Source organism: Protomyctophum parallelum, assembly GCF_964188405.1.
Source record: "Protomyctophum parallelum genome assembly, chromosome: 14".
In the NCBI taxonomy this organism is placed as follows: Eukaryota; Metazoa; Chordata; class Actinopteri; order Myctophiformes; family Myctophidae; genus Protomyctophum; species Protomyctophum parallelum.
The window spans coordinates 45,972,930-45,988,558 of NC_139709.1; the positions used below are offsets into that span (position 1 = coordinate 45,972,930).

General features: G+C 46.2%; 1 protein-coding gene across 1 annotated transcript in view; it reads right to left on the minus strand.

The window, feature by feature from the left end:
* Positions 1-15,629, minus strand: part of LOC310871485 (partitioning defective 3 homolog) — a 309,024-nt gene that overhangs the window by 135,685 nt on the left and 157,710 nt on the right. Inside the window, 3 exon segments of the mRNA XM_083783040.1 lie at positions 7,987-8,022; positions 11,858-11,986; positions 13,330-13,469. Of these exon segments, the coding sequence (XP_083639166.1) occupies positions 7,987-8,022; positions 11,858-11,986; positions 13,330-13,469 (305 nt within the window).

The window sequence follows — 15,629 nt, forward strand, 5'->3', positions numbered from 1 at the left end:
TTATGGGTCCATTATGGAACCATCAGGCAGGGGGATGTAAAGACGGATGCCTTTTGATCAACACTCTATTGTGCAGCGCAGGTGGAGGGAAGCAGCTTCAACGGCTCAAAGTGTGCTGCGTGTGTGTGTGACTGTGTGTGTGTGTGTGTGTGTGTGTGTGTGTGCGTGTGCGTGTGTGTGTGCATGCGTGTATGCTTGAGAGAGATATATAGAGTGAGAGAGAGAGCCTGCATGGGTAATAAAGTGACAAACAATTAAATAGAAACATAGGAAGAAGAGGGAGAGAGGGAGGGGGAGAGAAAAGCGATGTGCTTGTTTCCACAGGTCATTGGTCAAACGAAGCATCGCTCAATTGACCACCCAAGCGGTCACCATTTTGCCTTTACTGCATTTTCCCCTTTCCCTCATGCAAGCCAATAACGTTATGCAGCAATCAGCTCAATCATCCAATGGGGGTCTCTCTGGCCACGAACAGGCCGTCTTCTGATTGGATGCGAAATTAAGTGGTCAAAGTTTACAGTTAATCCATTCTGACCGGGCACCCATTTTGGTGTCAGCATCATGTTATGCTTTAGCTATTGAAAAATAGCAGATCTACAAGCTCATATCGCGCCACCGAGTGGCGCGATACGAGCTTGTAGGTCTGCTATTTTTTGAAAAATCGAAGAACGACTGACATTTTTAGAATCTGATCTCAGGTCAGAATGGGTTAATCAGACCAGTGTGTGTCCAGTGGAGAACTCGTATGAATCTGATCTCAGGTCAGAATGGGTATTGCAGCTCCCACAGCATGCTCATAATTGTTTGATAAAGTGCAGCCTGCCGGCGTTGCGCTCAGAGGGGCGTCTAACCGGAAAACCAGGTAATGGAGGGAAGCTGAACCGTGTGGAGTTCTCTTCCTTCCAGCCTGTTGCATTATTTACTCCTCCACTGGAAACCAACCAAATCATTGAGAGAAATGGAGCTGAAGGTCGTTTCCGGAACTTGGCAGACTGCACAACGCTTCTCCCCCTAAAGCCAGTGCAGCAGCTCCATATTATGTTTGTGTCTCACATTTTTACCTCTTGTACACAATATGAATATTGTCTTGAATGTCCTCTCCTAGTCCGACTTTTGCTACTAAAAAACCCTCTGAAACCCCTCTTTGTTTGGGCTGTCTTCATCATCCAGACTGTACGAAGTGGGTCATTACTCATGTGACACTGCGGTTGTCTCAGACCCTAAAGGCTGCTCCATATTTGCCGAGTCATACCTTAGCACCAGGCCGACAGGCATCAAACCTGCTACATAAGAACAGTGTAAACAAACAGACACAGTACAGACAACGTGACACCTCTGCCACCGTAGGTTTTCATATGCACTTGTATGAAAGACAGGCGATATATGCACGATGTGATAATACTAGTCTACTACCAGTAAGTCACCCTGAGGGTCGAGAAGCGACCTTGCCTAATGGGCAAGGTCGTGTGCACGCATCCGCCTGGGTGACGGCAGACTGCTGGCCGAGCGCTGGTGCTTTGGCATGGGGGGGGTCAGATCAACATATGGAATGAATTCTGTACTGGCCATATGGAGCGTGTCTTGAGTGTACAGGGTTTGATGAGGACAGATGAACATATAGAATGAATTCTGTACTGGCCATATGGAGCGTGTCTTGAGTGTATACAGTCAGGGTTCCCCAATTAATTTTCCTCAAGGGCCATATTTTGACTAGCGTACCAGGCTGGGGGCCGAGTCTGCACGCGCGAGGTCGAGGTCTTGCCCTGAAAATTAATTTTCAGGGCAAGACCCCATTTGAAAAGGATGCCCAGTTTGACATGCAGAGGCTACTGACCCCCCATTTAATGCCATTTATATCTGGGACCCTTAAAAGAACATTTCTTTCTTTTTTTGGGGGGAAATTCTTTCATGGGCCACAAGGGGGCGCTCTGTGGGCCGCAAATGGCCCGCGGGCCACCTATTGGGGTACCCTGGTATACAGGGTTTGATGAGGACAGATCAACATATCTCTGCTGTCGGGAAGAACCCACCTAACTCCAAAATGTTCATTTTTCAGGAAATGAAGAAAACAAAGCAACACTGCCTCATCAAAGTCAGCTGTGATAGATTATATATTGTCAATTAGTCCCATGAAACGGGGAGAGGTGGTGGAGTTAGTTGCTTTAGCAGACAGTTTGAGGGTCAAATGGAGTTAAGAGGTTTTGTCCGAAACACCTTTTACTACTTTTCATTGGTTCAATATTATTTTCCAAACAACACACAGACGTAAAGGGTGTTCAATAGCACTGAACAAAAACCTCAACAAAGGAGTATGGGGGGCGCGTGATGTCACGAGGCGTGACCATATATGGAGGTGTGATGTCACAAGGCCCGGCCATATAATAGGCGTGGGGGGTGACTAACTAACTAACGTTAGTGCAGGTTTTCATAGTAATTGTGACCTACGGTCGCAACTACTACTACTATATACCACTAATAATAGTTTAGTCCCCTTGTTGTTGTTTTGGGATATTCGTTATTGTACATTTGCACATAGGTGGAATGTGACCATTTAACCCATCCTAGCTATTAGGAGCAGGGAGGCGGTGCCATGAATAGGGTGCCCGGGCAACAGTGCCTTGCTCAGGGACACTTCAGCACCTAGACTGGCTGGCATGGGGGCCAAACCGGCAACCTTCTGATTACCAAACAAACAGCCTCTATACAGCTCTACAGCTGCCCCGAGTTGACTTTTAAACATTGTGTTTGTCACTGAACCCCCAAACGTGCCGAGTGGTGGCGTAACACCAGTTGCAACAGACCTAGTTTGCGACGGCGCGCGTGTGTGTGCAAATCTGCTTCATTACCATTGTCACATTTAATCTCCTGTCTTCCTCCACTGCACTGTCTAGCAGAAAAAGAAATGTTGATTTGCCAATTTAAACTCTGAGCGATTTTTCAACCCCCATGAGTTTCTTTCATTGCACTTCTCATGAGAAAAGTTACCAAAGTGCTGTGAGGCGCGGGGGAACGAGAAAGTGATGCGAACGAAGCCATCAGCGCTAATGAAGAGAGAAACGTCGCACTGCTGTTCTCCATTAAGGCCCATGAATCCTTCCTTCAATACAGTCCCCATTCCAACATTCTAACCACTTTCAACCTGGCGTCCCCATTTTGGGCATGTCATTATAGTCAGACAAATAGTGAAAACCATTCTTCCACGCAGACGCTGTTCGTCGTACAAGGATGTATAGAGGGCTCAAAGTGGTTCACTGACAGGCATTGACAGCCTCAGCTCTGTGTCCATACATATTGTACATATAACACACTGGAAGGACTTCAACAGCCACAGAGACAATTTCACCCACGCAATAGCCTTGTCAATGCTGGGTACCGAAACCGTAACACGTTGATCGAATATGCTGCGTTGCGGAGTGATTCGTTGTCAAGTAAATCCTGGAATCCCTCTGTGTGTGTGGCTGTTTAGGAGAACCCTGAACTCTTTCAAGTCAGGCATACACACAGTGCACAGGCACACAGTACCCACCGTGCGTAGGGCAACACACCCTAAAAGGGCAACACAACCAAAATGTGCCAAGCCGATCCTCATAATAATCTTCTCAATTAATAATGAGCGTGCGTGTGTCCTCAAGTTGCATGCGTGCCCGTGTGGATCTGCTCAGAGCTGAAGCGACACCTCCTCCCTGCCCGGTCTGGCAGTGAGTTTAAGAGTTATTTAGCACCAACATTAGGACAAGCACAAACATCATTATCATGCGTAGGGCAACCACAGCAGCAACCATTTAATGTTCAGCAGCAGCCCTGTCGGTGAAGACTGGCGTACCTGTAATAGACTGACAATCAAAGAAATCTGATATTTGGTACTGCACTAGTGTATTATATACTAATGTGTTTTTAATTGCACTTCTCATAAGAAAGTTATATGTACATTGACTCTACTTGCAATCAAAGTGATTCTGCAAAGACCCTCGTTCTCCGCCTCCATCTAAATGAAAAGCCTCAATATACTCTTCTGTATATTGCTGTTGCTGCTGCTGTTGTTACTGCTGTTGTCGGCTGCCGAGGAGTTTGTTTAGAATGAGGCGTATAGATAACGTCTGAAAAGCATTGAAGCCATTATGGAGGGTTGATAATATGCCGGGAAAGGAGCGTAGAAATACATTCATTTGAAGAGGGGAGGGGACTCCAGGGACGCAGGAAAGATCACAGGGGAGAAACAGAGACAGAGAGAGAGAGAGATTAAGAGAGAGTGCTGCCAATGGAAAGATAGACAGTGAAAAACAGGCGGGGGAGAGAGAGGCAAAGAAAGAGAGTGGGGAACTGAGTTGGAAAACACAATCAAGACTGAGAGGTGAGGATGGAGAGACGGATAGTCAACAAATAGTGTATATCTCTGCCTACTCTAAAAGATTAGAGCAGAGAGGGGGGGGACGGGGACGGGGACTGAAGGAAAGAGACACACACCAAAGAGTATGTATCTCTCTCTGCCTCTAAAAGATTAGAAGCTGAGAAAGAGAGAGAGTTACATTAACTTTTACTGTGTGAGAAAAATAATGCCTCAGTATGGTGGGTTTCCTGTTTCCTGTCGAGGGTGAGGGGGGCATTCAACTTATTCTCAAAAAAAAACAATTAGGCAGACAAAAGTTGTACCAGTAATTCACTGTACCAGTAATTCACTGTACCATCAGCACTGTACCAGTAATCCATGTGGATTTCAAAAGTGCAGAACTTTGGTGAACTTCCCACCGTTTTGTTTTCTCGCTCACAAGCTCATATTTCAACTCACTTGAACACCGGGGCTCCACCGGGCGCGTTGCGTCTCCGTCGCGTGCGTCAAAAAACGAACCGGGGGCCATTTTAATGCAGTCACGCAACGCAACGCGGGCAGTGGAGCCACCCTTCATTGATTAAAAAGGGAACATTCCCCCGACGGTGACGGAGACGCGACGCTGACGCACCCGGTGGAGCCCCCGGTGTAATGCTTTATTGGCGTTTTTCTTTCCTTTTGGTGTTTTAAACGTTATGTTATAATTTAGCTATTGAAAAATAGCAGATCTACAAGCTCATAGCGCGCCACCGAGTGGCGCGCTACGAGGTTGTAGGTCTGCTATTTTTGAAAAATAGTGAAAATATTTATTTCGGAAAACTGGAGGATTTAGAATATATATTTGTTTAATTTCGAGGTCAGGCCTAAATGGGTTAAAAACGTTATAATAATAATCTTCCTTTCCTTGATGCTTGTTGACGATGTCATGCTTGGCGCCATTTAGTCATGGACTTGGCACTGTGAATTACCGTCATGCTGTAGCAATGTAGCATTATTATTCAGTTCCGTTGCATTGCATGACACACTGGATTTCAGCGCCAGCTAAATGTCTCATTCTTACAAACAAAGCCGTTAACCTAACAGCAATTAGCCAACTGTCAGTTGGCATCACTTACTCCTCATGAGGGGTATATTTAGTGTGTATTGCCTGTCCCTCTGTGTGTGTATGTATGTGTGTGTGTGTGTGTGTGTGTGTGTGTGTGTGTGTGTGTGTGTGTGTGCCGTCATGTGTATCGTCAGTCTATTGTTTGAGTGTGTACATATATATACACTACAGTGTGCCGGTGAGATATGCCAGCTGTGGTCGGCGTGCTAAATCTCAGGTCCTTCTCAGGACGGATTGTCCGCACAGCTGCCAGGTACGGCCGCCAGTCAAATTAACTGGCCAATTACGCTTCTAACGTGCCGCGGATAACAGATAACGGAACCAATTACCCATAGTTGGCCAGATGCGACGCAAAGTTTAAAACACACACACACACACACACACACACACACACACACACACACACACACACACACACACACACACACACACACACACACACACACACACACACACACACACACACACACACACACACACACACACAGACACACAAACACACACACACACGTGCTCGTGCAAGGAAGACTCTGTTTGAAACACAGCCCTCGGTCGTTTGGAATTACGAGGAGAGTCATGTATGTAAATGGGGCGTTATGCAGATGGAAATGGTCTTTTAATATCCGTAGTAAAGAGGAATGTGCTTTCAACAGGCGTTTAGGGGGCAGTGTGTGACTATATGTGGTGGATGGGAGAGGAGAGGAGGCAGTGTGTGACTGTGTGGTGGAGAGGAGAGGAGAGGAGGCAGTGTGTGACTGTGTGGTGGAGAGGAGAGGAGAGGAGGCAGTGTGTGACTGTGTGGTGGAGAGGAGAGGAGAGGAGGCAGTGTGTGACTGTGTGGTGGAGAGGAGAGGAGAGGAGGCAGTGTGTGACTGTGTGGTGGAGAGGAGAGGAGAGGAGGCAGTGTGTGACTGTGTGGTGGATGGGAGAGGAGAGGAGGCAGTGTGTGACTGTGTGGTGGAGAGGAGAGGAGAGGAGGCAGTGTGTGACTGTGTGGTGGAGAGGAGAGGAGAGGAGGCAGTGTGTGACTGTGTGGTGGAGAGGAGAGGAGAGGAGGCAGTGTGTGACTGTGTGGTGGAGAGGAGAGGAGAGGAGGCAGTGTGTGACTGTGTGGTGGAGAGGAGAGGAGGCAGTGTGTGACTGTGGTGGATGGGAGAGGAGAGGAGCGCTCTTCAAGGCGACGATCTCTGACACTCTCACCGAGACACCATTACTGCACTTCAGTGATGGACAAAGTACTGAACCCCCAGTACTTGAGGCAAAAGTATAGATAGTCCTGGTCAAAACATACTCCACAGATTTGTACTTGAGTTAAGAGTACTGGAATAAATATATATAAACATAATGCTTTAATAAATACAAATTACAACATGCATTTTTTTTATCAAAGCATTGCTGTGTTGAAATTTAGACATTTTCCAATTAATCATTTCTGAAATAAAAAACACACAGCTTCTATTTTCACTATTTGAATTGGGGCTTAACCCATTCTGACCTGAGATCAGATTCATACGAGGTTTCCACTGGACACACACTGGTCTGATGAACCCATTCTGACCTGAGATCAGATTCTAAAAATGTCAGTCGTTCTTCGATTATTCAAAAATAGCAGACCTACAAGCTCGTATCGCGCCACTCGGTGGCGCGATATGAGCTTGTAGATCTGCTATTTTTCAATAGCTAAAGCATAACATGATGCTGACACCAAAATGGGTGCCCGTTCAGAATGGCTTAAGTGGTGCATTCATAATACTACTTTTCCCCTTCATAGAAAAGTCGCTGTCAAACGTACAGTACAATATGTGCTGTATCAAAAAATACAAATACTCAAGTACAGTACTCAAGTAAATGTACATGGTTTACTGTCCACGCCTGCTGATAACACTCTCACTAAAGACGCCATTACTGCAGGTAATGCTTTAGCGTAGCCGCTAATATCTCTCACATGACTGTATTCTGTATGACACTCAGATTAATGATGTTCATTTGTGATCAGCACACACACGCGCACGCACGTTCATGGAGTGTGTATTACAATGTGCTGTATATTAGAGAGCGCGTATTAAAATGCACTGTACTGTGTATTACAAGTGGCCCTGTAATGCAAATGGAGTCATAAATAAGAACCCGTAAAAATGTCTGGACACTATAGCTTCTACACAGACAAAATGTGACCATGAAATGTATAGTGGTGAGTCCATTACCTTGGGATCAACCCACATGACCCTCATGCACGCACGCACGCACGTGCACACAAACACACACATGCACACATGTGTCACAATAAACATAGCGTCGGAAAGATTTCGTCAGCATACATCAGGTACTAAATTATACCATTGATACATATGCAGGGGAGGGGCTGCAGGCTAGAGGGCTCTTCTAGCTTCTAGCATGGAGAGCTAACGCGGTAGCGGCACACAAACAAAACATGGTATAACGCTTTACATTTAGCCATTCGTTACACAATGAGCAGGCTGGGCGCCAGCCAGTGGGCGGGGTCAGCTGGTTGGATAGCAAGCCGTTACATATCATTATACATGTATATTCTTACCAAATCTCTGGAGGACTGCGTCTGGGGCTCAGCGTTCTGGAAGAGACAAGGAAACAGAAGAACCCAAAAATAATCAAGTCAAAAGCACAGCACTCTTGAAGACAGTAGGACTGTGCATTGCAGTGCATGTGGTACAGTATAGTGTGGGGTTGAGTAATGGAATCGATGGATGGATCCAAGGTTGTGAGTAATGGACGCACAGTTAAAAAACCATATGTGATGAAGAACATGTTCTGATGACAAATCTACTGAAGTTGCTGCTCTGCCTTAGATGACACCGTGAACTAACACCACATCAAAAATGGTATTATCACGAGATAATGGTTCAGATTCCCCTGTCGCTGGAGGTCAAATGTCACGTGCCACAGTCTGATCTATGGTCATCTGGTCCATAGCCCTAATGTCGTTGTCATGTCCATACTAACCGGAGCAATGCTAAAAGGTAAATAATCGGTCGCTGCTTTCATATATGGAGTATACGGTTGTCTACGAACATACGCGTAGATAGCACCAGTAGGTACCGTTAGCCTAGCTATGTTTGTAAACGTAGATGGCAGCGAAAAAGTTAAACTCTCCAACTGGAGGTGGCAGAATTGAGGATGCTACGATTCTCAATTGACAAGGATCAGAAAGGACTCCATTAGAGGATCAGCCCAGGTTAGAAGGTTAGAAGATACAACAAGAGAGAGGCAAGGTTTTACATGTGAATCCTCGTCCCTCATTGAGGTGTACATTTGTGAGAAGGATGCTGAAGAGGAGGTTTATATGGATGTGATGAGAGAACACATGCAGGTGGATGGAGTCACAGAGGAAGACACATGCAGAAAACACAACCAGATGGAACTGGTGATCCGCTGTGGCGACCTCGATGGGAATTAGCCGGGGGAAAAAAAGAATAAGACATTCAGTGGCATAGTCCCCTGAGTCCCATTTAACCCATTCTGACCTGAGATCAGATTCATACGAGGTTTCTGCCGGACACACACTGGTCTGATGAACCCATTCTGACCTGAGATCAGATTCTAAAAATGTCAGTCGTTCTTCGATTTTTCAAAAATAGCAGACCTACAAGCTCGTATCGCGCCACTCGGTGGCGCGATATGAGCTTGTAGATCTGCTATTTTTCAATAGCTAAAGCATAACATGATGCCGACACCAAAATGGGTGCCCGGTCAGAATGGGTTAACGCTGGTAGAACAACTAAATCCTACAGCCTAACTACCAGCTAGGCAGTGTCAGCGCCAATGAAAGCAACACTCTAATCTAAAGATGAGTATTGATCAGTCTTCCCCCCCTTGTCTGATTTCGCCCTGCGGAAAGAGAGGCCAGCCAATGGCCTGGGCCGTTTAGCTCGACCGTGATAATTGTCACCAATCAGCTGTTTGATGGACTGGGCGCGCTAGCAAATGGCTGCAGGTTCAACTAATGGCCTCCCCAGTGACCGTTGGGGGGGGGGGGGGGGGGTTCATATTGCAGAAGAGGGGAGGAGAAATTAACGCCAGTCCAGAGCCATAATTCTTGGTGCCGTTCAATAAGGCTGGTGATAAAACGAGCTAGCGGAGGCTAGTGGGGAGGATATCTCTGACAGGGTTGGAATCCAGAACAGGAGAAACCGAAGGAACTGGAGCCAACACTAAGGAATCGGTATCGGTTCCATCCGATTTAGAACTGTTCTCGGAAACCGGGTTCATCACACCGTCAGAGCCCATAATGTGGACTTCACGTCTGATATAGAATTACAATACCAGTGGTTCGAAAACATTTTATTTTCAAGGACCACCATAACTCTAAAAGCGAACCAAATGGACCGCTTAGGTCTATTTGTACACTCTCAAGAGTTACATACCTGTAAGGGTCCATTCAAAACCCCCTCAAGTAACGCAGAGGGTATTATTGTAGTGTACAATAATATATCCTTTAGCCAATTTTGTGTGCGCCAGCTTTCTTCGTCAGGACTTTAGCCCATTCTGAACGGGCACCCATTTTGGTGTTCGCATCATGTTATGCTTTAGCTATTGAAAAATAGCAGATCTACAAGCTCATATCGCGCCACCGAGTGGCGCGATACGAGCTTGTAGGTCTGCTATTTTTTGAAAAATCGAAGAACGACTGACATTTTTAGAATCTGATCTCAGGTCAGAATGGGTTCATCAGACCAGTGTGTGTCCGGCGGAAACCTCGTATGAATCTGATCTCAGGTCAGAATGGGTTAAGGAAACTCCATAATGTGCTAGTAGTACCTGTACGTACATCCAAACCTCGAGTCATTACCTATCAAATGAAATGCAACATCTGGAGCCACCGTGTGAAAGCATGGCCTTGAGTGCAGTCAGTAGTTAGTAGTAGCGCAGCAATTTAATTAGCAAAAATGTTTACAACAATAAGTATCATTTAAAGCTGCGAGAGGAACCAGACGAACAGATAAAAGGCAAGCGGACAGGACACGGTAGGTTGTGTGGATGTGAAAATGTGTGCATGCAAGTATGTGTGTGTACATGTACAGTATGTGGTTTAGTGTGAGTCCGTCTGTGTGTGTAGGGGATACACACACGCACGCACGCACGCACTCGCGCCATGGGGTGCGGGCTGATTGATATTCCTGCAGAGTATGATTTTCTCTCAATGTCTGCTACCTGCATCATCACATCCATCAATCTAACAAATCAGCTCGGAGCGAGGCAGCGACACGGAAAGACACAAAGAAAGAAGGGAACAGAAAGAGTCCTAGGGAGAGAGAGAGAGGGAGAGACAGAGAGAGAGAGACCGAGAGAGAACAGGCAGCGAGTGTTAGAGCAAGGAAGAAGCACAAGAGGTAATGGAGAGATAAATAGAAATGTGGAACAAACAGGGAATGAGGGAGGGATGGTTAGAGAGAGAGAGAGACAGAGAGAGGGAAATATAAGATGCTTATTGCCTTACAACGGGATGCATAGGAAGTGTACAAGAGAAGGGAACGAGGGGGAGAGCAATTGAGAGAGAGACAGAGAGAGAGAGAGAGAGAGAGAGAGAGAGAAAGAGACTGTGAGCTCTAAGCAACAGAGCAGGTCGCTCAATCAATCTGCATGCTCTGGTGGCATATTGTGTTAGTGGGGAAAATGTCAGACAACACAGACACTCATAGTGAGCATTAACTGCAGTCATGACATGTGAGCATGCAGATGCGCACACACACACACACACACACACACACACACACACACACACACACACACACACACACACGTTCAGAAAAACATGCACATACATGCAGAGAGAAACAATTGACCACAACACATCTACTATGCAGCACGGACAGGTGTGTGCACACATAAAAAATGCCGTACTTGTACAGCTATTAATGCATGTACCTTCACACTCGTGCACACACGTACAGGAGGTAACACACGCGGAAACAGAAATGCATATTATATACATTTGTTCATGCAAGCACCTGCGCTCGCAAAGAAATACGTACATATCTGTAGAAAGTATAGAAACCCCACATGCACACAAGTAATATCTGCAGCAAGCCATGCGTGGGATTGTGTAATGTCTGAAGCACGGTGTTGACAGAATGATGCAGTGGATGCATGGGCTAATGGATGGAGGTTTGCACGTACAGTTGTACATATGGACTATCACATGTATGCCGTGCACACACAAACGCTCCATCTACGCACACACTCGCACACGTTTGTACACGTTTGTATTGCCAATACGTGTGAAGACTTGTGAATGGCATTTTTACCATTTGTTGACATTTTTAACCCTAAAGCCAAAAATAGCAGATGTACAAGCTTGCAGATCAGCTCTGTTCGACACTCGCACACGCACACGCACACACACACACGCACACGCACACACACGCACACACACAGTTGTGGGTACCTACCATTTCTCGGGTCAGGAAGGTCTCTTCCTGTCGCAGCACCACGAGGCCCACGGTCCCGCCCATGGGCGTGGCCCTGAGAAGGGACACCACCTCCTCTTGGCTCCGCCCATTCAGGTCAACCCCGTTCACCTGGGCAGGAGGAACAGCGTTTCAATTGGGCCCCAACTGACACCGACCGACACCACACATGCCATCAGAATCGCTGGCAACACTTTACTTAACGCATTCTGACCTGAGATCAGATTCATACGAGGTTTCCGCCGGACACACACTGGTCTGATGAACCCATTCTGACCTGAGATCAGATTCTAAAAATTCGTCGTTCTTCGATTTTTTTCAAAAATAGCAGACCTACAAGCTCGTATCGCGCCACTCGGTGGCGCGATATGAGCTTGTAGATCTGCTATTTTTAAATAGCTAAAGCATAACATGATGCCGACACCAAAATGGGTGCCCGTTCAGAATGGGTTAAAGGTCGGGTCTATGTTATTGCATCATAAGCTTAGTGGAAAAGCACATTCTAACTACCATACACAGCTCATAACAATATATACCATTGCAGGATCACAGTATGAAAATACATATGGTGCAGAGAAATTTGTATTTGTGTCCAAGACAATTTTCTCCCCCCGGGGAGACAAAATAAAGTAACCTTGAACTGTTATTAACTGAAAGATATACAGTATGCATATGCAAAGAGTTTGACATGTTCCTGTGCTGTGTGATCAATACCTAAGGAAAGCAGCGCAGTTACCAGTGTATTTGCTGCTATTGGCCGAATGTGTGAATTTGCAATACAATCGATGACAATGTATGGATATGACTGAATTAATCCATCCTTTGCATGGGTTTCAACACATTTCCATGTGGCTTTAGTGTGCTGTGCCTGTGGAAATAATGCATGTATTCACTGAGTTCTCGTCTTGAATGCAAGCAGGGGGAGGCCCAGTGGGATCAAAACGACTCCAACAACCACTCCACTCAATCTGAAGTTATTAACTGCAGGCAGTTTAATTTAGTTTAACCTCCATGTCCACCTGGGGATTGACCTACTCCAACCTCATCTAATGACACACATTCATTCAGGCCAGTACAACCACTGGGTGTTTTACTGCTGGCCACTGAGCGGCTCCGTTGACTCGGTTGGGAGTGCCTTGCTCAGGGGCACCTCTGCATTTTAGTTTGAAGTAATATTATATATAACTATAAAACTATAACATTATTATAGTGTAGATCAATTGTTCTCAAACGTTCTGATCTAATAGGACCCCCATAACTCTGAGAGTGTACAACAGGTCCATTTGGTTCCAACTGTACACTCAAGAGTTCACTTCAGCAATTTGAATATCAGCTTTTTTAAGATTTATAACATTTGCATCGACTCAAGACATTTTAAGAGCTTGAATTTGATGTGAAAAATTTGGAGAATGGACCCACAGTAAACTGGGGTTGAGGCCCTCCTATACTCTCACCTCCAACAACCGGTCTCCTGCCTTAAGGCGGCCATCTTGAATGGCGGCCCCCCGGGGCAGGATGTTCTTGACGTAGATGGGAGCCGAGCCCCCGATGGGGACGTCACGCGACGTTATGCTGAAGCCCAGTCCCTCCGGACCTATAGAGGAGACAGACATACAAGACAAATGGCTTGTTCTGAGAATTGGTCGACACACAACGTGTCCATCAAGTGACTTCTGGGGCTGAAGGCTGAAGGTGGGGTTTGCACCGGGTCACGGTGGATTCTTTTTTCCTTTAAGAAGCTTTCGGATCTTCTAAACCAGCTCCAGGGGATGAATAAAAAGACTTTATTACGCTTTAAGGGGAAAAGAAAACAAATATTATGACCAGAACAAGCATCCATTGTTTGCGCACCTAATCCCCTCAACATCTGACTGAGCCGTGGTTGCTGCTAATGGAGGAAAAGCTCCAACCACTGTGCTTTCTTTCACATCCTGTATTTAATCCCCCTCTGCATTGACGAGCCAATCAACTTCCCACCAGCAGAGGAGTAGCGGTGTTATACTCGCCAGTAAACAGCACCGCACCATTCCAGGCTTTAACCCATTCTGACCCGAGATCAGATTCATAACGAGGTTTCCACTGGACACACACTGGTCTGATGAACCCATTCTGACCTGAGATCGGATTCTAGAAATGTCAGTCGCTCTTCGATTTTTCAAAAAATAGCAGACCTACAAGCTCGTATCGGTGGCGCGATATGAGCTTGTAGATCTGCTATTTTTCAATAGCTAAAGCATAACATGATGCCGACACCAAAATGCCCGTTCAGAATGGGTTAAATGGGGAGGATCTTTAAAACTCCCATTAGCTTGATTAAGACATACCTAAGCAATTTCCAGCGCAGACAGAAGCTCTGTGATTGATTTGCGAGACCCAGCAGGGGATTTGTTAGGGGGGGGAGGGGGGTTGATTCCCCGGGCTCATGAACAACAAGCGAGGGCTTAATCTGTGCTCCGAGCGGCAGGCTTAAGTCTGCACTTGAGACAAAGGATGGAAGGATCCAAGCGGCCTTGTGGGAATGGGCCTTTAATCCTGGAGAGAGGCTGATCCAAGCACACAACAAAACGTGGAAGGAGGTGAACATTGCATCTTGGATTGGGATGACAGCTGATGTTCCAAAAGCCCTATAGCTGGCTGTGGGACCCATTGTTTATCAGTGCATCATGACATAGCATTGGAGTGATTTCATTCACAGCTTACCATTATTTATATTGTATGTACGGTGAACCTATGTTAAGCGGAAGCCTACCTTTTCTGTTAAGTCTGGGTCCCGTTAATCCGAACATGCACTGCTCCTGTGCTTGCGGTTAGGTTTAGGTTTGCTCCCGTGCTTGCGGTTAGGTTTAGGTTATAGGGTTAGAGATAGGGATAGTAATTTCGGAACAATGAACCTTCTGACTAATGACACGGCACCTAAGTCTGTACCGTGGACATTTTAAAATCCAGACTTAAAACACAACTGTTCTCCCTGGCATTTTAAAAATGCTCCTGCCTTCATGGAGAAATGGTTGGGCCACTTTTATTTTTTAATGATGTTTTTTATTTTTTACATTTTATATTTGTATGTCTGTATTTGTATGTTTTGTGCATTTCATTTTTCATACTATGCAGCAATTTGGTCACCCTCTGGTTGTTTTTAAATGTGCTTCATGAATAAAAAATGGATCAAGCTCTGGGATCTGGTACACACACGGCAAACATCCAGATTGGAATAATGCAACAAACACCTTTTTTGTTGTATTTTTCTGGCTTGATTCCAGGCCCCCCCTGAGAGAGAAAGCGTAGAGGAAGGTATTTGGGATCGGTAACTTCACTGGGCATATGGTGGTGCAGCCCCTGTCGGGCCGCGACTTGGCATTTGACAGAACACGGGGACCGGTGCGCTGCTTAGCAACTGTCTCTCTGGCCCACGGACGTGGCAGAAACACCTGGCGTCCCGCTGGCAGGGGACCGCAGCCGCCTGCGCCAGCTGTCAGTCAACAGCTACAACACCCCCACCGCACACACGCACACGCGCGCGCACACACACACACACACACACACACACACACACCTTCTCCCTGGCAGAGTCAGCGACAGTGTCTTTCTAGTTTCCCCCCCAAACAGAGTCTCACTCTCATGTCACACATGGTCTCAAGGCTGAACATTATTGTTAGGCCAAGTTCTAATCTGCGATTTGTGAAAACAGCGTGAAAGAACTACCCCCCCCCCCCCCACACACACACACACACATGCACATACACACACAGACACT